We start from the raw sequence: 23,628 nt of genomic DNA on the forward strand, positions 1-23,628 counted from the left end.
TGTGTTCGTCACACAGCATTCACCCAATCAAATTGCAGGAAAACCAACGAAGAAGAGCTTTCAAACAATAGAAGAATAAGTGAAGATAATTATGCCATAAAGTGTTTCGTTCGGGTATTAAAAGTACGACTTGGTCAACAAAACAGGAATTGCCGTAAGCAAAATATGCGGTTGGAAGATTACAGACGGAGACACATCAATTTACAACTTCGTTCGACATTTGAAGTTGCACAAAGAAGGGTAAGTTTTGAATGTAAGCTAGCGTTTATTGGCTGACTAACGTGACTTTTATTTGCTGTGTAGTTAAATGAGTGAGGCTGTAAACTCACTGCTAACGTTATAACCACAGACATCTTATAAGTAGACGCAGCATCGAGCGCTATTGCCTATTGCCGCAGACGAGACGCGGGGCCGCCATCTTGGAGTGGTGATCCACTCCACTCAGTGCAATATATTTGGCAGGAGCAATGAACTGTCAGCACATTTAATTCATCTTAACTCACTGAATACCACTTATATTCACGCGCTTTTTTGTCATACGTGTAACTATGATAAAGGACACATGTCTTGGCGTGTTCATAATTTGCTTAACAGAAATAGAATATTCTTATATGCTATAAGTGACCAAACGTCTGAGATCAAAACTGGGAATATAATCCCAGAGAAGGGGAAAAAAACAGTCAGCTAATTTGAAGTTGAAGAAACAATATGATTAGGTTATATAAACATGCATATATCCTACATAAACAATGTATGAATACATTAAATATCTATATATCTTACGGACCTATAGACCAGAAGTTCTCAAATGGGGGTACTTGGAGGTATCCCAAGGGGTACATGATATTTTTTTTAAATATTCTAAAAATAGCAAAAATTCAAAATCTTTTACAAATATATTTATTGAAAAATACTTCAACAAAATAAATTATAAATGATAAATGGGTTGTACTTGTATAGCGCTTTTCTACCTTCAAGGTACTCAAAGCACTTTGACACCACTTCCACATTTACCCATTCACACACACATTCACACACTGATGGAGGGAGCTGCCATGCAAGGCGCTAACCACCACCCATCAGGAGCAAGGGTGAAGTCTCTTGCTCAGGACACAACGAACGTGACGAGGTTGGTACTAGGTGGAGATTGAACTAGCGACCCTCGGGTTGCGCACGGCAACTCTGCCACTGCGCCACACCGTCCCATATTCAGGTGTCATATTTTTTCCACATAACTATGTATTTTTGTGTCAGCTAAGTATTCTACTTTCGGACTCCTGCACACAAAAGGGTATATATGGATCATCTAGAAAAACACCCTCTGTAAATTACAGGTGTTCAGCCAAAAAAGCATTACATTTATTGCATACATTGGGTCGACTGATTTACAAATGTCTATAAAATTTAAGCAACATTGGTTAAAAAACAGGGCAAACATTTAACAAAGCTTTTTTTCGGTGGGTTGGGATGGATAGATAGCCCACAAGACTCTGACCATTTGGTTGTACAAATTTGAAAATATCTTTATAAAAAATCTAAAAAAACAGCCATCTTACTATATATTATATGAATTATATATGAATTATCTCTTTTTTCAACTAAACAATTCTTAGCTCTGACTAGGGGGTACTTGAATTAAAAAAATGTTCACAGGGGGTACATTACTGAAAAAAGGTTGAGAACCACTGGTCTAGACTTTATCTCTGTTGCTGCAGCAGCGGAGAGTTTATTCTCTCTTGACACTTTGTATTGATATTTTCTATTACATTCTTCCTTTAAATGATCATGTTTACAGTGATTGTTTTATATGTATTTTTCATGTATGTTGCTTTGGATAAAAGTGTCTGCCTAATACTTAAACATATATAAACACCTGAAAGTCTTTATTTCAGCTAAAACCACTAATCTGTTTCACTGGATTCAGAATAAAACCAAATTCTGTTTTACCCAACAAAGTTAGTATTTGACTATTGTTACTTGAATACTTATCTGTGGTTACAATAAAATGAGAATGCATCATAATCAGTGGCGGCTGGTGAATTTTGTTTTAGGTGGGCCTGAAAGTTTGTTAACCAAATACCTGTAGGGGGGTCATCTTTCCCCAGAAGATTTCTTTGTGATTTTCACATACAAATATTGTAGTTATTTGCTCCTGCTTAACTCTGTGGTAATATTCTTTTCACAAAATACAACCAATAGTATGTTAATGTAAATTCTTACTTGTGAAAAGTAATCCTCCAATTCCTATTTTCAACAGTCCGCTCAATTGAGCAGGAAAACGCTGAATACCAGCCCAGCATCTTTGTTTTCTACCTGTCAAACATTAGTTTAGGCTGCTTGCCGGCTCCTCATCACCACTTCAAGATGGCGGCCAAATTGCTTGCATCACAGCAGCCAATTCTGCTTCTACTTATAATATGTCTATGGTTATATCATACTTATTGTCAAGTGATTTTTTTTTAAGCAGGGTCACATGAGGTACCTACACATAACGTTACGTTAATGAATGTATCACACACAGTAACATAACGTTAGACGGCGGTCAGCAGCACCGCGTATTTTAGCCCCCAACAAAAAGACAAACATAGTCAAATAAAAGTCAGTTAAAATGTATACTATATTAAGAATATGTGTACATATTCCATAGAGCCCTGACATCTAACAAGTACAGCACTGTTCATTATGTTCACGTGTTTGTTGTTTTTCATGTGTACGCACACATAAATACATACAGTATGAGATTATGTTATGTTCATGTATTTGTTGTTTTTCATCTGTACGCACACATAAACACATACAGTATGAGATGAGATCAATGAGATAAGGTGACAACATGACATAAACTGCTGATGAACTAGTTACAATGGAATATTCCATGGAAATACAATGTTAACACTTTTGTGCAAATAAGTACAGTTGCACTTGTTTTTTCAAATGTGTTTATACTGTAAAGGAATGAGTTAAATGTTTAGAATAACTGGTTAATAGTGCTATTATGAAGTGCAATGTCAGCACCGTTTTTTTTTTAATAATAAATACATACAGCGTTTTAAAAGCATACACAATCTATGGTAATATATTAGTCTGTGGTTAAAAAGACTTGAAATGACTCGAAACCCACAATGCAGGACTTGGGACTAGACTTGAGACTTTCCAGTATTGACTTTGGACTTGACTCGGACTTGCCTGTCTTGACTCGGGACTTGACTCGAGACTTGAGGGCAAAGACTTGAGACTTACTTGTGACTTGCAAAACAATGACTTGGTCCCACCTCTGCGGGTTTGTCTCTGTGCGATATAGAAAAGGACTACCGTATTTCCTTGAATAGCCGCCGGGGCGCTAATTGATTTAAAACCTATTCTCACTCCTGCGCTTACTCAAGGCATGCGGTAAAAGTAAGCAGGCGCTAAAAATTTCAAAACCTCTTCTCACCCCTGCATGCAGTAAAAAAATTGAGTGTGATAAAAAAAATTATATATAATATAAAATTCTTCTGCGGCCGCGGCCCGGTGGTTGGGTACCACTGTTCTACAACATGTCAGCACGACCGCCTTTACAGACCGCTATCTGCGTGCGTGCCGGCCGGACGCATGCATTTCGCTGCTTCTCATACGAGATTGCAATGCATACTTGGTCAACAGCCATACCTTTTACACTGATAGTTGTGATATAAACAACACTCTTACTAATATGTGCCACACTCTCTGAACCCACACCAAACACATTTCTGGAGAACATCGACTCTGTAACACATTATAAACGCAACATAATAATTACCCACAATGCCATCCATCCATGACTCTTTTGGCTACATTAAACACTCGCCCCGAACCCCGCCCACTTCAACTAACGCATGGAGAGGGGGGGGGGCTATAATATAGCCAAGAGTCATGGATACATGGCATTGTGGGTAATTCTTATGTTGCGTTTATAATGTGTTACAGAGCCGATGTTCTCCCGAAATGTGTTTGGTGTGGGTTCACAGAGTGTGGAACATATTAGTAAGAGTGTTAAAATTGTTTTATATCACAACCATCAGTGTGATCTGTATCGCTGTGGAACAAAATCCCTGGTTTACACATAGTAAAAGCAAAAAAAATCTCCTCTGCCATTTTGAAAATAACGACAGGGGAAGTATCACTTGTGATGTCACAAATTTGACCCGGCGGTAAAAGTAAGCATACGCTAATAAATTTGGGGAGCGAATTTGACCCGGCAGTAATTCAAGGCAGGCGCATATTACATGCCCGGCGGCTATTCAAGGAAATAAGGTATATTGTGATATTCGAGTATATGTTCTTACACAGTTTCTTTAAGCTGCTGGCATTACACTGCAGGCCCCACTCCTTCTTATGTCTCCTTCTCATAGACAGCAAGCGCACCTTCTTGCATACGTCACATACTGTCACGTCATACGTCACATACGTATACGCCAGGGGTCGGCAACCTTTACCACTCAAAGAGCCATTTGACCCGTTTCACAAAGTAAAGAAAACAATGGGAGCCACATAACTCTTTTGAAATTTATAATGAAATAACACTCCATACAGAGTTTTTGTTTTTTTTTCCTTTGTGCTATGTATAAACCGGGGGTCTCAGACACGCAGCCCGCACCTTAATATGAAAATTTAATTTTAGTGCGGCCCACGAGTTTTATATGAATTCCGCTTGAGAGCGTCACACCTGCCAACCCTCCCAAATTTCCCGGGAGACTCCCGAATTTCAGAGTAATTATTCTCCCTCGAATGTGCGCTGGTGTTCACCCAATAAACAATAATAAGGACGTACAATGATGGCACTAACGTTAGCGCCCTCAACAGCTTGTACAAATAGCTTGCCAGCCCAAAGAATGGTTTGACGAGGTTATTGCAGACACACGTAAGAGACTGCAAGGCATTCTTATTCAACAGCAATACAGGTCACACTGAGGGTGGCCGTTTAAAAAACTTAGCACTCTTACTAATATGCGCCACACTGTAAACCCACACCAAACAAGAATGACAAACACATTTCAGGAGAACATCCGCACTATAACACAACATAAACACGACAAAACAAATACCCAGAATCCCATGTATCCCTGACTCATCCAGGCTACATTATACACCCAGCTACCACCAACCCAACCCGCCTCCACCCCTCCGTGTGTCGGTTGAGGTGGGCGGGGTTGGGAGGGGCCGGGTGTAGAATGTAGCCAGGAAGAGTCAGGGATACTGTACATGGGATTCTGGGTATTTGGTCTGTCGTGTTTATGTTGTGTTATAGTGAGGATGTTCCCCCAAAATGTGTTTGTCATTCTTGTTTTGTGTGGGTTCACAGTGTGGCGCATATTAGTAAGAGTGTTAAAGTTGTTTATATCACAACCCTCAGTGTGACCTGTATGCCTGTTGAGCAAGTATACCTTGCTTAGTAGCTTATGCGATAAGATAGGGGTTGCATCCAAAATGTGACCAGCCGGCACGCAGATAGCATGGTGAAAATCCTGGCGCGATGACATGTAGAAAGGGTGTTCGAGGCATTGTCATCACAGCACGCCCTCTAAGTTGATGTCTTGGTGAAAATCGAAAGTGTTTACCCGGGAGATTTCTGCTAGAGACACTGAAAATTTGGAAATCTACCGGACTTCTCCGGGCGGTCGACAAGCTTGCGGCTGAGCCACACCAGAGTGGTCAAAGAGCCGCATGCGGCTCCGGAGCCGCGGGTTGCCGAACCCTGGTATACGCCCTCGCGGAGCAGAGAAGTAGCAGCATGGGTAACGTTAGCTGTGATGCAAGCGGAGCTGTGCGAGTGGTAATACGAGGGAAAGAAGGTGTGAATCTGGTGACAAATGAAGGAAGAAAAACAGCAGGGGGTCCAACGTCTGGCGGTGGGTTGACTTCAAGTGGGAATATGTTGAACAGTCAACCGTAATTTGTCAAATGTGGGGCAAAAGTGTTGCTACTCCGCATGTCAACATCTCCATTCGGTACCTCACGCCCACACCATCAAAATGCCAAGGCAAACATTTCCACATCACCACCGTATGAAAAAACTAGTCAAAAACAAAAAGAGATAATGTCCACAGTAACGTACCACAGAGCAAAGGACAAACCGTATTTAATTTCCTATTATGCAGCTCATTTTTATTTGACACTTATTGAAAAATCTTGTGTGACATCATGCACAAAAGTGCACTGTATTTGTTTAAACTAATGTAGTGGCGTTATGGACAAAAAGTGCACTTTAATTTAGTGTTGTTTTGATATGTCATCTTAGTGACATCATGCAAAAAATTTCACTAATAGCTTATTTTAAAATGTCTCTGACAATCTTGCACTTTCTCTTTTGGAAATGACATGAATGTTTGTGCCACTGCTTAATAACTGTTTAATAAATACAGTTTTGGTCAATTGACTTAGTTGTGATTTCCTTCTCTGCATGAAAGTTTAAAATGAGCATATATTAATGCAGCATGAACAAGAATGTTTTAATGTAGACACATAGAACAGGGGTCGGGAACCTTTTTGGCTGAGAGAGCCAAAAAGCCAAATATTTTAAAATATATTTCCGTAAGAGCCATATAATATTTTTTTTAACACTGAATGGTAAATGGTAAATGGGTTGTACTTGTATAGCGCTTTTCTCCCCCTTTTTAAGGAGCCCAAAGCACTTTGACACTATTTCCACATTTGCCCATTCACACACACATTCACACACTGATGGCGGGAGCTGCCATGCAAGGCGCTCACCAGGACCCATCAGGAGCAAGGGTGAAGTGTCTTGCCCAAGGACACCACGGACGTGACTAGGATGGTAGAAGGTGGGGATCTAACCAGCAACCCTCAGATTGCTGGCACAGCCACTCTACCAACTTCGCCACGCCGTCCCTGAACACAACTAAACACGTGCATTTTTAAGTAAGACCAACATTTCTAGAGTATAATAGGTCTCTTATTCTTTGTAATAACACTGTTATTCTGAAGCTAACTGTGGAGGGGGCGTGGCCTGCGGGCCTGCAGCGACAGGTGCATAGATGGCTCACCTGGGCCTTGTTATCTAATCACCTGTCACTCTGTTATAGCCAGGAGGAGAAACTGGGTTGGGGCTGGAAATACTATAGCTGGAAAGCAACTGAGAGACTTATTGAAAAATTAAACAATATTGTAACCCTGAAACAGGCTCTCATGTTGGTGCTTGGGGGTCTGAAGAACCCCCAGGAGGGCAAGCCCCACACTAACCAATAATAAATAAATAACTTCTAACCATTAACGCAACTTCTTGAACAGGTGCGGTAGAAAACGGATGGATAGATTAAAAATGCATGAGAATGTTTTATATATTGAACATTATTTTTAACACTGTGATTACAAGTGGAATTATTCATTACTTATCGTGTTAAGCAACGTCAGCTCAGATTTATCAGAGAGCCAGATGCAGTCATCAAAAGAGCCACATCTGGCTCTAGTGCCATAGGTTCCCTACCCCTGACATAGAACCATCATACTGCTGTGATTATATACATCAAGTGTTCATTCAAGCCTAAGGCAAAATATCGAGATATAAATCGTGTATCGCGATATGACCTAAATATATCAAGATATTGAAAAAAGGCCATATCGCCCAGCCCTAACGCCCTACATTTCGTATGATTCGATTTTCTACGAAAATGCTTGCCATAATTTTGCTCTGGCTTGTGTATTCAATTTAGTTTACAGTTATTGTACGGTCAAGCATTACACACCACAAACTACATAAAAATATATCATTATTCTAAAAAAAAATGTTCAACGTAAATATTTCAGGTGTCTGGAATGAATTAATTGGATTCACATTACATAGCAAAGGATAAAAAACCGAGGTACTTTACTCAGAAATGCGCCAATAAACTGCATGTTTGGAAATTCTGTAACTTGCACCATTAGTTTTTATTACAAGTCATGATGGTGACAAGTACAAATGTATGGCCTTCAAAAACGTGTATGAGTGGAGCTCCTGTGGGTGCTGAGTCACAAGCAAGAGGTCGAATTGCTCAGACGCAAAATAATTGCTTCTGTTTTAATCTTGTTGCCATCTGCAGGGAGAAAGAGAAACCTCCCAGCTTTATGATAAAAATTAAAGCATGTTAGTTCAACAGGTCTTGTATAGATAACTTTTAGTAGGATGTTCACACATTAGGTGTGATGATTGCAATAATCCATCACATAAGAACATTACAGATATGAATGAATTACATGTTAGGGATGGAACAATAAACAGTATCATGACAAATTCCCCTAAAAATGAAATTAAAATCATAGTAAAGCCAAGATTGATCACATATTGATAAACCCATAGACCGGTGACACTGCTTATTTACTTGAATACAATATTCATTAAACTCTTTCCCCATTAAGAAACAGCATTTCCTTGTACGAACACATTACTATCTGAGCAACTAAGGCTAAATTCACACTGTCGGATGTCCAATTCAGATATTTTTGTCAAAACCGATCTTTTAAGTGTCCGCTCACATTAAAAAAAAAATATGATGTCCAATGTGAATGCAATCTGACCCACATGCGACATGACATCATGACGTACCAGGCACTGCAGTGCTTACAAAAGTAGAAATGGCTTGAGCTGTAGTCTGTCTCAGTACTGGCGCATTTGTAGAAATTTCAAGGATTTTGTGCAAGGTCAACATTTTCTGAAGACAACTGTTTTGGCTCTTGCAGTTTTTGGGGTAATTTGCTTCGATGTCTGCTTAAAAAGCATGTCTGTGGGCGAGTAGTCAGAGACTAGAGTGGTAGAACTTTCTAGCGAGTTCCTAAAACATTTTGTCCTCATCTGTTTTCTGCTTCGTTGTCAACTATTTATTTTGTGACCGTCTATTTTTCACTTATTGCTTTTGTTACGGCGGGGCCGCGAGTTAATGCGTGGATTGTTTTCCCCGAGATGCAGACGGAACTCCGGGATCAGCGTGCAGGTAGGAAAATTAATTATTATCCATAAATCAGTCAGGAATACACAAAATTCAGAAAAGCATGTTGATAACGCGGAAGGTATGGCAAAGCTTAGAACAGGAATCAAAAATGAAAACGAACATAACTGTTGCGTGAAGCAAACAAGACAGCCGGACTGAGTGTGGCAAAAAGCAGGAATAAACAGCTCTCTCATTAGTGCCCGGGAGCCGGTGAGTGTCCCGAAAACTAATCAGAGGCAGGTGAAAGTAATCAGCAGCCATGGCAACCAAGAAAAAACAAACCCAGGGGTGTAAGTTTACGTTAATCAATACCCGGTTGTACCAACGGAATTCGGTCGGTGACTATAATAGTACCAAATTCGGTACCCATCCCTACTTACAAGGACAAGCAAAAAATGCTACAATTCACACCATAAGAGGATACAATATTGCTAATGTTAAAGCTACAGCTATTGCATGTCAACAGGGGTGGCCAGATCCATACAAATATCAAGAGTAAGCATACCAAGTGAAGTATCAGTATATGGTCAATACTACAGTGATAAAATAAATATTTTTCATTATTCATAAACTGTTTTTGTCGCTTTTGATCGGGAAATGAGTCCCTGGACAAAAAACGGCAAAAAACAAAGGATTTAAATAAGAGCCAAGCGTTGTAATGACTTTATTTAGCTCAAAATATTGCATGCAATAAAAGGGAATATGGAAATTATTTCTGTATTTAAATGATAATGTTACACTACCATCCTGTGAATTTGTCTGATTATATTTGTGATCAATAATTTAACAACCAAATGATCCAGAAAATTTTAATGATCAGCATTGTTATGGCCAATACTGTCCTATAACTACCATATTTCCTTGAATTGCCGCCGGGCATATAATATGCGCCTGCCTTGAACTACTGCCGGGTCAACCTTCCCCCTCAAAATTATTAGCGCATGCCGGGTCAAATTCGTGACGTTACGAGTGACATTTCCGCTGTCGTCAATTTCAAAATGGCGGCGGCAGCAAGGTCGGCAATCTTTACCACTCAAGGTGCCATTTTGACCCATTTTACAACGACAATGGGAATCGCAAAACTCTTTTGAAATGTATAATGAAATTACACAGCATAAAGAGTTTTTTTTGCTTGTACTATTGTGTAAACCAGGGGTCTTGTTCATCAGCCACAGCGGTGACACTGAACCTTGTGATATAAACAACTTTAACACTCTTACTAATATGTGCCACACTGTGAACCCACACCAAACCAGAATGACAAACACATTTCTGGAGAACATCGGCTCTGTAACACATTATAAATGCAACATAAGAATGCAGGCATTTTGTTATTTCCCTTCCTGGTTCGATGACCCGCCCTATCTTGCCTCTGATTGGCCTGTCCGTAATGTTTTGCTCTAATCCTAACCAATTGTGACTCATTATAGTAAACAACCAACCAACATGGATGTTCTAATACTTGCAAGCACGTCTTGAAAGTAGGAAGGGGTTTAGTAGCTGGGAGTGGGGGAGAACAAGGAACACAACAAAATAACAAATAACATCAGATAAGCGGTGTTTGGTGAGTTTTACGTAAAAATTTAAAAAAATCGATATTACAATATTTTCCTAATTCATATTTTGTTTAAAAATACATTGATATATCATACAAACTCGATATATCGCCCATCCTTAATATATCGTGATATACTCTATACCATTATCGCAAGAGGCTGCGATATTTATCGCGAAATAGATGGAGGCCAGGGGTGTCAGACGTAAGACCAGAGGGCCGGCTCAGGCCCGCGAACAGGTTTTATCCGGCTTGCGGGATGAATTAGCTAAATATAAAAATGAACCTAAAAATTTTAATTTTAAACTATAGTAGTGGTCTGTACAAAAAGTGTACTTTTATATAGTGTTGTTTTGATGTCATCTCAGTGACGTCATGCACAAAAGTGCACTAATAACTTGTTTTAAAATGTCTCTGACAATCTTACATTTTCTGTTTTGAGATGACATGAATGTTTGTGCCACTGCTTAATAACTGTTTAACAAATAGAGTTTTGGTCAATTGACTTAGGTTGTGAATTCCCTCTCTGCATGAAAGCTTAAAATGAGCATATATCAATGAAGTATGAACAAGAATGTTTTAATGTAGACACATAGAATCATCATACTGCTGTGATTATATGCATCAAGTGTTCATTCAAGGCTAAGGAAAAATATCGCGATATGGCCTAAAAATATTGAGATATTAATAAAAGGCCATATCGCCCAGCCTTAATCTGAAATTGTCTTTATATTGAATTTATCGGGCCGTGATTTTACCAATCCATCCCACTTGGGAGAAGATTATTCTCCACGTGGGCCCCCGATCTAAAATGAGTTTGACACCCCTGATGTAGGCCATATAGCCCATCCCTATTTGATACTGCAGTGCAGTTGGAAAATGAGATGGAAACACATTTCAAGCCTCCAATTCACTACAAGAATGACTCTTTAAAGGCCTACTGAAACCCACTACTACCGACCACGCAGTCTGATAGTTTATATATCAATGATGAAATATTAACATTGCAACACATGCCAATACGGCCGGTTTAGTTAACTAAATTGCAATTTTAAATTTCCCGCGAATTATCCTGTTGAAAACGTCGCGGAATGATGACGCGTATGATGACGGGTGCGCGTGACGTCACAGGTGGTAGCGAGCATGTTCTTCCAGCCCGGTCCAAGCTATAAATAGTCTGCTTTAATCGCATAATTACACAGTATTCTGGACATCTGTGTTGCTGAATGTTTTGCAATTTGTTCAATTGATAATGGAGAATTCAAAGAAGAGAAGATGGAGGTGGGAAGCGGTGTATTGCAGCTGCCTTTAGCAACACAAACACAGCCGGTGTTTCCTTGGTTACATTCCCGAAGGTGAAGCTTTACTATGGAACAGAGCTGTCAAGCGAACATGGTTCCCGACCACATGTCAACCGGCAGGTTTCGGTGAGAAAATTGTGCTAATAAAACGGCTCTTACCGTAGACATGAGCGGAGCTTGCGTCCTCCTGTAGCTGTGGACTATTACCTCCTCCCACTGGAGACACTGACGGTCACCACAACCGTGGCCACACCCCTCCGACTTTCAGGTACCATATAATCTCACTAAAACACTCAAAACACAATAAGCAGATAACGGATTTTCCAGAATTATCCTAGTAAATGTGTCTAATAACATCTGAATCACTCCCACTGCCCTCGCCTTTTTTTTCTTTTTCTAGTCCTTCACTTTCACTATCCTCATCCACGAATCTTTCATTCTCGCTCAAATTAATGGGGAAATCGTCACTTTCTCGGTCCGAATCGCTCTCGCTGCTGGTGGCTATGTTTGTAAACAATGTGAGGATGTGAGGAGCTCCTCAACCGGTGACGTCACGCGCACATCTGATTGGACCCCCCAGGTGCCACCCTAGATGATTGACATATCGCGGCACCGCACATCTTGTCGGAAGGAGCCAGTTGCATTTTTAAATCAGTGAAGCTTATTGACTGCTAAGTCCCTCCTGTACAGTAGTTGGCGCGATGTACCACAAAGCGTTGCGAGCCACGTTCATTAGGGGAGAAGAAGAAGAATCACCACTGAAGAAGAGGAAGATTTGAACTGGAGTCGGTTATCGTTGCTGGAGACCGGAGAGCCGAAGATCAACAAAGTTACAAAGAAAAAGAAGGATAACCTTCTTGTCGTAAAGTAAGTTTTACGGTAGTGTCCTAATGAGTCACTGTTTAAAATAACTTTTGTAGATAGAAGTTTTTTTTTTCTACAAGCAGAGAGCCACGGCATCAAGGAAATGTTAACGTTACATCTCATGGCGTCGTAATTCCAACAGCCGCTAACGTCTCGTTTAATTCATTTGGGTCGCTATTTATATTTACGTGTTTCTCCAATGATTCAGCACTGCTTCCTGTGAGAGAAGCTTCTCTGCTTTGAAACTGATTAAAACTCATCTCAGAACCACAATGGCTGATGACAGGTTAAGTCACCTTGGAACTCTCAGTATTGAGTCAAGGAGGGCACGTGCAATCAACATGGATGACTTTGTGAAACATTTTGCGGCTTCTCACCATAACCGAAGGATTATGCTTTTCTAAACCTTTTCTCAGAGAGAGAGAACTATGAATGTGTTGGTGCATTTTCACCATCTTTGTAAAAAATAGTTGTTATTATTAATTATTAGTTCTTGAAAAATTGTTGCCAAGTTGTGTTTTACATTTTCTGCATTGTTAATAAACTGCAAATTATATATACATAAATCTCATCTCCTGTGTGATTAGTATGTACATTTCAACATTTGACACTCCGATTGCAATTGATAAGTCAAGAAAAAAATTCATTGTTATAGTCTTTGGACTAGAGATGCGCGGATAGGCAATTATATCATCCGCAACCGCATCACCAAAGTCGCCATCCACCCGCCGTCCACCCGAACCAGCATTTAATCAGAACCGCAACCGCCCACCCGTTGAAATGCATCAGAGGTCGGCCACCTTTACCACTCAAAGAACTATTTAAACCCGTTTCACAGAGTAAAGAAGACAATGGGAGCCGCTAACATTCTCGCGACTGTCCAAAGGTGCTCAACCTGAAGACAAAAATAAGGGCGTGCTGTGAAGTCTTTGCCTTTAACACCTTCAACAACATGTACAAACAATTTACCAGTCCAACAACATGTTGTGTGCAGCTTCCGCAATCACGTGTACAAGATTGAAAGGCATATTGGGTAAGACAGAGTACACTGATGGTTGTGATATAAACAATTTTAACACTCTTACTAATATGCGATACGCTGTGAAGCCACACCAAACAAGAATGACAAACACATTTCGGGAGAACATCCTCACAGTAACACAACATAAACGCAACACAACAAATACCCAGAATCCTTTGCATCCGTTGGCGGGGGGGGGGTCTCTGCTAGCGGGGCGTATAAAATAGTCAGGATGTCTCATGGATGCAAAGGATTCTGGGTATTTGTTGTGTTGCGTTTATGTTGTGTTACTGTGAGGATGTTCTCCCGAAATGTGTTTGTCATTCTTGTTCGGTGTGGCTTCACAGCGTGGCGCATATTACTAAGAGTGTTAAAATTGTTTATATCACAACCATTAGTGTACTCTGTGTCACCCAGTATGCCTTGCAGTCGTGTGCGGGACTCTACGGACGCCACACACAACAAGTTTCTGGACTGACAAGTTGACCGTACATGCTGTAGAAGGCGACAAAGCATATGACTTCATAGCACGCCCTAATACTTATTAACTGGGTGACTGCCGGCAAAAGAATGTTTGCGTCTCCTATTGTCTTCTTTGCTTTGTGGCACTGGTCCTAAATGGCTCTTTGAATGGTGAAGGATACCAATCCCAGAACCATGTAAATCAAATATTTCCGAAAGGTTCAACTGCCACCCACCCGAATCTAATTAAAATCTATTTTTTCGTCATGTCACCCGCCCGACCCGCGGTTTATCCGCGGACTCCGCGGATGAGACCGCATACCGCCTTGGCCACCCCCTGGCCACCCCAAGGATAAAAGTCTAGCTCCGCCACTGTAGGTATGCACGCAACATAATTCCATTACAGCAAGATATAATGTTACCTGGCATCACATGCAGTAAGGTAAACAGAGAGAAATATTATAAAAAGACATGTTTTAAATACAAAGTGCCACCGTTTGTGTTTTACCTCCCAATGAACCCGCACGCTATTCCGTCAGATGCTAGCGGGAGTTTATCACCCGTGAGCCGCCGCAGCGTCGGCTCAAGGGCAAGCAGCTCCCAGGATTAAGCAGCTTGATGGAGCTCCCTCTCTGTTCGCTTGAAACAATTCTCCCCCGCGTTGAGGCACACTGGCGCGGCGGCGGGCGTCGACTCAAGTCGGATGAAATAAAAACACCAACACGGTCTCCATGACATGGCGACGACGCACCACGCTCGTCCGACATTTTGCCGTCTATTTGACCACGGATACGAGTGAAGACGCGTGTTCCACAAGGCGATATAACAGTGTAATAGTACGAATGTCATTCAGGTGTTTAGGATGCTCTTACCCGGGCCGCCATCTTCGCGGTGGTGGTGGATTAGAGATGTGTTGAGGAGCGAAGAAGAAGGGCAAGTGTGCTGGGGGGCGGGACAACCCATGGGTTTTATAAAGCCCCGCGCACCGCTCTCTGATTGGCTGGTTCAACCGGAAGTACACTCGCGAGGAAACGCCCTACTAGCTCTGCGTGACCATTTTTGAGGATGATGAAAGGCCTACTGAATCGAGATTTTATTATGGTAAATTATAAATGGGTTGTACCAGCATAGCGCTTTTCTACCCCTTTTTAAGGAGCCTAAAGCGCTTCGACAGTATTTCCACATTCGCCCATTCACACACACATTCACACACTGACGGCAGGAGCTGCCTTGCAAGGCGCTCACCAGGACCCATCAGGAGCAAGGGTGAAGTGTCTTGCCCAAGGACACAACGGACGTGATTAGGAGGGTAGAAGGTGGGGATTGAACCAGTAACCCTCAGATTACTGGCACAGTCACTCTACCAACTTTGCCACGCCGTCCACAACTTATTCAAATGGGGATAGCAGGTCCATTTTATGTGTTATACTTGATCATTTCGCGATATTGCCATATTTTTACTGAAAGGATTTAGTAGAGAACATCGGCGATAAAATTCGCAACTTTAATAAAAAGCCTTGCCTGTACCGGAAGTAGCAGACGATGTGCGCGTGACGTCACATTGTTTACAAACATAGCCACCAGCAGCTACAGCGATTCGGACAGATAAAGCGACAACTCTCTGTGGCCTAGTGGTTAGAGTGTCCGCCCTGAGATCAGTAGGTCGTGACTTCAAATCCTGGCCGAGTCATACCAAAGACTATAAAAATGGGACCCATTACCTCCCTGCTTGGCACTCAGCATTAAGGGTTGGAATTGGGGGTTAAATCACAATAAATGATTCCTGGGCGCTGCACCGCTGCTGCCCACTGCTCCCCTCGCCTCCCAGGGGTGATCAAGGGTAATGGGTCAAATGCAGAGAATATTTTCGCCACATCTAGTATGTGTGTGACTATCATTGGTACTTTAACTTTAACAATTTCCCCATTAATTTGAGCGAGGATGAAAGATTCGTGCATGAGGATAGTGAGAGGGCAGTGGGAGCGATTCAGATGTTAATAGACATATTTACTAGGAAAATTCTGGAAAATCCCTTATCTGCTTATTGCGTTACTGGTGTTTTAGTGAGATTATATGATACCTGAAAGTCACAGGGGTGTGGCCACGGGTGTGGTGACCGCCAATGTCTCCAGTGGGAGGAGGTAATAGTCCGCAGCAGCTGCAGGAGGACGCAAGCGCCGCTCATAACTACGGTAAGAGCCGACTTATTACCACAATTTTCTCACCAAAACCTGCCGGTTGACATGTGGTCGGGATCCATGTTCGCTTGACCGCTCTGTTAAACAAGGAAACACCGGCTGTGTTTGTGTGGCTAAAGGTTAAAGCTTCCCACCTCCATCTTTCTACTTTGACTTCTCCATTATTAATTGAACAAATTGCAAAAGATTCAGCAACACAGATGTCCAGAATACTGTTTAATTATGCGATTAAAGCAGACTACTTATAGCTTGGATCGGGCTGGAAAATAATGTCCGCTACAACCCGAGACGTCAAACGCAAGCGTCATCATACGAGTCATTATACCACGACGTTTTCAACACAACACTTTGCGGGAAATTTAAAATTGCTATTTAGTAAACTAAAAAGCCCGTATTGGCATGTGTTGCCATGTTAATATTTCATCATTGATATATAAACTATCAGACTGCGTGGTCGGTAGTAGGGGGTTTCAGTAGGCCTTTAAGAGTACAAAAGCCCTTAAATTTATATTTTTGTTAAAATATTTAAAGTGATTTAGGTAACCCTTTTTGTCTTTATGGATTTTTTTTTCATATTTTTTATTATTATTATTTATTAAAGGCCTACTGAAACCCATTACTACCGACAACGCAGTCTAATAGTTTATATATCACTGATAAAATAATAACATTGCAACACATGCCAATACGGCCTTTTTAGTTTACTAAATTGCAATTTTAAATTTTGCGCGGAAGTATCATGCTAAAACGTTGCGGTATGATGAGGCGTGCGCGTGACGTCACGCATTGTAGAGGACATTTTGTTCCAGCACCGTTCACAGCTATAAGTCGTCTCTTTTCATCGTTTTTCCACAGTATTATGGACATCTGTGTTGCTGAATCTTTTGCCATTTGTTCAATGAACAATGGAGACATAAAAGAAGAAAGCTGTATGTGGGAAGTGGTGTATTGCGGCCGCCTTTAGCAACACAAACACAGCCAGTGTTTCATTGTTTACATTCCCGAAAGATGACAGTCAAGTTTTACTATGGAACAGAGATGTCAAGCGAACACGGTTGGATTGGACCACACACACAAAGTACAGTGTAGTATGTGTATTCATAAAAAACATTTTACCATTCAATATTCTGAAGGCGATGTATGCCGTGTGCTACTCCAGCATCAATATACGTCCTCCTGACCGTCACCGTCAGCGTCGGGTTCAAAGCAGTATGGCTCTATCCCTTGTTGCGTTTGGGCCTGGCCGAGTGGTCCTGCCTCCCCCACGGCTGCCACGGTGCCTCTCACAGCATCTTCCCTATCTGAATCTCTCCCACTGCCCACTTTTTGATTTTTTTCCTAGTCCTCCACTCTCACTTTCCTCATCCACAAATCTTTCCTCCTCGCTCAAATTAATGGGGAAATTGTCGCTTTCTCGGTTCGAATCGCTCTCGCTGCTGGTGGCCATGATTGTAAACAATGTTCAGATGTGAGGAGCTCCACAACCCGTGACATCACGCGCATATCGTCTGCTACTTCCGGTACAGGCAGTGTTTTTTTATCAGCACCAAAAGTTGCGAACTTTATCGTTGATGTTCTCTACCAAATCCTTTCAGCAAAAATATGGCAATATCGCAAAATGATCAAGTATGACACATAGAATGGACCTGCTATCCCCGTTTAATTAAGAATATTCCATTTCAGTAGGCCTTTAATATTTAGTACCCTATCTGTATTTGCTTTTGTTTTCTTTCCTTGATTCCCAGGGCCCAACAAAAAGCCTGCGGGCTATATAGCGTTTTCTATTCGGGCTCCAGTACTATGGAATGCCCTCCCGGCTCCCTCAGGAGAAGCATTTAAGTCCCATCTTAAAACTCATTTGTATACTCTAGCCTTTGAATAGACCCCCTTTTTAGACCAGTTGTTCTGCCGTTTTTTTCTTTTGTCCTCTGGTCCCTTGAGTTGAAAATGCAACAAAAAAGAAAGTATGTAAGTAAGTTGACAATAAAACCCTGGGGAAAAAGCCAAAACCGGAACTTATTGTTAGTGTTTCGGACTTTAAATAAATTGCTATTTCAGGGTCTTCAACATTTTCCATGCCAATGACCCCTAAAAACAGATAAGGCGGGAACCCCATGCTTACAAATCATTGTGTTTTAAATTAAAGTGGTCCAACATGGATTAAAATACTACAGTATAGCTTACAAAAAATATAAATATATTTTGTAATCTTAAATTCTAACTTTAATTCAACAATATAATAATTTGTGTTTTTTATTTGAAACCAGCAAGCTACATTGAGCATAAATGACACTACAGTGTGTCAGTTCTATTTTAATGTGTAATTAATAACATTTACATTTGTGGAAAAACATGCAGTGAATGTACAGAAAATATATTTTAAAAAACACTTACTCAACCAAAAATATCACGACCTCCCTGCAGTACCTCCGGGCCCACGGATTCCCGGGTGAAGACCTCTGGAATTGTTATATTATAGTGAGCAGGTCGTGAGGGGTTTGTCGCCCCCTGTTGTCCAATGTTGTCCCTGCATCAGCACCACAGACAGCAACACAATACCATGACTACACACACACAGTGTACTGTATCCCTCACCCTACATTCATATGAAATATACTTCAGTATTAATACTTGATGTATATACACATACATATATATGTATGTATATATATATATATATATATATATATATATATATATATATATATATATATATATATATATATATATATGTGTATATATATATATATATATATATATATATATATATATATATATATATATGTGTGTATATATATATATATATATATATATATACATACATAGACATAAACAAAAAATATATATATACATATGTATATAGATATAAATAAATAAATTAAATAAATATATATATATGTATATATATACTTCAGTATTAATGTTTGTACATATATATAAATATATATATGTATGTACATATATATGCATATACATTACATACATACATATACATACATTAATGCTTGATGTATATACATATATATATACATACATACATATATTAACAAAAATAAATATATATATGTATATATATATATAAATACAAATAAATATCTCTCTCTCTATATATATATATATATATATATATAAATACATATGCATATACATATATATGCAGATATAAAAAATACTTCAGTATTAATGCTTGATGAATTTACATATATATATATATATATATATATATATACATATATATATATGTATGTATATATATATACACATATATATTTATATATATACATATCCATTAGATGTATTGCATTTTTATATGAATGGAGTTGTGCAGACCCTCGAACCCTGACCAGTTGTAGCAGAGTGGGCTTGAAATGGTAAAAGGCTGCAGAATATGAATATGTGGGCGTAGATGGGAAGAACGCATATTTACCCTGTACACAGCTTGAAATTTGTGCAGTATTTTACTAAATAAAAACGTACTTACCTGGATGTAGGAGGGTAACTGGTTCTGTGACAGAGCCATCCATCCATCCATCAATCCATCCATCTATTTTCTTCCATTATCCAAGGTCATGTCGCGGGGCCAGCAGCCTAGGCAGGGAAGCGCAGACTTCCCTCTCCCCAGCCAGTCCAACTCTTTCCGGGGGATCCCGAGGTGTTCCCAAGCCAGCCGGTAGACATAATCTTCCCAACGTATCCTGGGTCTTCCTCGTGGCCTCCTACAGTAAGCTGAAACATCTAGCTCTATACACACTCTCTCTCTCCATGTTTCCCCACCCCTGTGCTCATTGTGTGTTGTCTTGTGTCGTGTTACCACAGTCCCTCTTTGCTCCCCAGATTCAAGTTGTGTGTCTTGTCTCCCTGGATTTCCTCTGGTCTTATTGCTGCTTTCCTGGATCACGACCTCTCTCCTGGACACGGACTCTGACGCAGAGCTTGCCTTGCCCTTCCTGGACTTCCGCCTCTCACTCATCACGCACCTTCAACAACTCCCGGTTACACCATATACTCGCGTAAAATAGTCGCACACCATACACAGTTTGGATTAGTTACACGCCTCATTTCTTATTGTATATAATAAATAATAGAGCTAAACTATGTTCCTTGTATCTGTGCCATCTTATCCCCCACTCCTGTTCCGTAACAAGTATGAGGAATAATAATAATATGGGCTGCATGCATTGCAGAAGGCCCATAATAATAATAATAGATTTCATTGGTATTGCACTGTACATTTGTACAACAAATCTCAAAGTGCTACTTTTTTCTTCTTGTTTTTGATTTTCTCAATCAACTGCCATTCAAACAAAGACACGACGCTCAGTTAAGAAGTAAAAAAAATGTTGTGTAAATTTGGTTAAAAAAAACACAGACGACTATATTCGGACAAATGAGGATTCACAACCTCATCATTTTGAAGCTGAATATACTGAAGATGAACTACTACTTGTAGAAGCGAGCACGAAGAAGTGGGGGAAAACTTTGGAGCAGACGGAAGCCGATAGAGTGAGGTGAAAGCGACTTGAAGCCGTAAATGTGGAATTTGGAGCCCTGCTATTTTGACATAAATGGAGTGTTTACGCAAATAAACCAGAAAAAATGTCCCAGGGAAGCATATAGTTTTTCCCAATGTAAATACAAAGGAGATTATTTGTCAATAAAAATGAGAGTCCGGACCACTTTGCTTGTAAATGTTTTTATACAAAGTACCTGTAAGAGCTGATCCACTTTCTTGCATTCATATTCATACGTCCACAGAGTAACAGACTGCAGCATCAGTATCCTATCAACACTAGAATATTTAGATTCCCACAAAGTTACACAGTATGACTCACAAATGAAGAAAAAGAAGAGAGAAAAAAAAGAACATAACCCTAGAATAGTTATATTACACGATATTTTTTGTCTTGTACGTGTGGCAAGATAAAATATGGCACATAGTTGATGATTGGGAAGGAGTCAAAGTTCACAGTTCCTTGTCATAGTCCTTCATCGCCAAGCGGACAGGGGTCAGTTTTGTAGAAAGTTCCAGTAACATTCATCACCTGCGCTTCTTCCTTCAAATCCGCATGCCACAAAAGCAATCTGAAAGCTGTGAGCTTGTGTGACGAAGAGTTCGGACGGCGCGTGGAAACTGACAATTCGCCTGTCCAGATATAAAAAAACACTCGAGAATTCATTGAAGACAGAAGATAAACCATAAATATTATGTGATGCGTGTTGTACGAGAACCGTGAGTAGATTCTAGCGGATGAAAACCTAATACCGACTGTGCAGTCGTGCTCTTGGAGTAATTGGGTTCCGTCACTGCACGGTTGGCATTGACAAGCACAAATGATGATGAAACTGTTTGATCGTATTGATAAGCTACAGCAAAACTTGTTCTCTCATTTCCATGCCGGAAAAATAAATATTTGTAGTTTTGTTCGAGTTATACCACTCGTCGTTAAGCTTGCATTCTGTTGGTCTACAAAGCATATCTGCTGGCATACATAAAATGGTCATCAGCAATGCGCGTTGTTCACACTTAAATGTCATTAAAAGGACCATGTTGTATAAAAATATTGATTCCGGTTTTAAATCCCATCTTTCCATTCCGACCAATTCAGACTTTGTATGTTTAAGTGTAATACCACATTAGCAGCGTGTTCGTCATAGAGTCATTCCTCGTATGCATAACGTGTATCGTGAGGTCCGATTCTGGATGTGGGCTACATGGTCACATACCACCAGAACACTAAAACTAAACCTAAAACATCAAGTACGATAAGTCGGCTTGGCATTCTCTGGTGATTTTTATCGTCTAAATCTGATCGCCTACTTTCACGAGTTGAATGCTCCAAATCAGGCTTTTTTTAATCACATATTTTTCGAATAATCCTGTTAAATCAATGCTGTACTAAAATGAAAAAGGTCACAGTGAAGTAAAAATGTGTTAACCATTTTCCTTTACAGCAGGGGTGTCCAAACTACGGTCCACGGTAAGTCTTGAGTATAATGAATTATCTTACCTGCAGGGAACTTGCGTACATTTAAAAAGTCCAATGACTTTGTAGCTGCTATTGTATCACCATTTAGCAGACAATTTAGCCATTTCACGCCATTTACCTTTAATTATGCGCTACAGTAGTACATGCACAGCATTTACCTATATGACCCAATGCAAACAGCCTTTTCTAGTCATGGTGCAAAAAAAAAAACCCAAAAAACATCTAACACACAATGTCAGCAGACATGGTCACTGAACTTTGTAAATAGTGTATAAAAAAAAGGCCTTTTGCATAAAATATTCAAAATTACACCCGATTAAATCCATCATAAATAATTATGGGAAAAATGCAAAACACGTATCCATGTTTGGCACACTATAGCTGCTTGCTATTTCCGTCGTCACAGAAGTAAACAAGGTAGGAGTCAAACTTTTGACATACTCTTAATATCCAGATATATTAACCATGTATCCATTATATGAATATTATACGTACACACACACACACACACACACATATATATATATATATATATATATATATATATATATATATATATATATATATATACAGTATATATTTATATATATATTTATATATATGTGTGTGTGTGTGTGTACATATATATGTATATATGTATAAATATATATGTATAGATATATATATGTGTATGTCTGTATGTATAAATATGTATGTATATATATATATATACATATATATGTGTGTGAATGTGTGTGTTGTATGTATGTATGTGTGTGTATATGTATGTATATATATATATATATATATATATATATATATATGTGTGTGTGTGTGTGTGTGTGTGTTGCTTTACATGCAGTCCCCTCAACTGCATTTTTTTTAGCCCAATGCGGCCCCCAAGTCATAGAGTTTGGACATCCCTGCTTTAAAGTATCTTTAAATGGGTTGATACAGTGGAGCCCATTTATGTCGACACCCCTGTCGACATAATCGAAATCAAAAGTATCCATTAATGCACGTGCTCGTGTAACCTTCGCCAGAGACATCGGGACAACAGATGATAATAGATGACATTTTTGAACTTCAGCAGTTTATTGACCTGGTTTTCCTCGATTGGCTCAACTTTTAGCGAAATGGAAGAAACGGAACCAAGTTTTTTCTCTGTGGGTGGAGGGGGGCGGAAAACAAGCAAGCGCAGAATTGGAGGTGCGTAACATAAACATAGGTTAACAAAGGAGGAATGATCCGGCGTTTAGTATATTTATTATAAATATATATATATATATATATATATATATATATATATATATATATAT

General features: G+C 39.8%; 1 protein-coding gene across 3 annotated transcripts in view; it reads right to left on the reverse strand.

Moving 5' to 3' along the window:
• LOC133541071 (vesicle-fusing ATPase) overlaps positions 1-15,104 on the reverse strand; it is a 104,700-nt gene extending 89,596 nt beyond the window's left edge. The window contains exon 1 of one of the 3 annotated variants that reach the window (XM_061884156.1): positions 15,018-15,104. In XM_061884156.1, the coding sequence (XP_061740140.1) occupies positions 15,018-15,029 (12 nt within the window). In that variant the 5' untranslated portion in view covers positions 15,030-15,104. The remainder of the gene's footprint in view (positions 1-15,017) is intronic. The other 2 variants (XM_061884154.1, XM_061884155.1) reach the window with 2 other exon arrangements.
• Between the last annotated feature and the right edge of the window lie 8,524 nt (positions 15,105-23,628).

This window comes from Nerophis ophidion, linkage group LG23 (assembly GCF_033978795.1).
Source record: "Nerophis ophidion isolate RoL-2023_Sa linkage group LG23, RoL_Noph_v1.0, whole genome shotgun sequence".
In the NCBI taxonomy this organism is placed as follows: domain Eukaryota; kingdom Metazoa; phylum Chordata; class Actinopteri; order Syngnathiformes; family Syngnathidae; genus Nerophis; species Nerophis ophidion.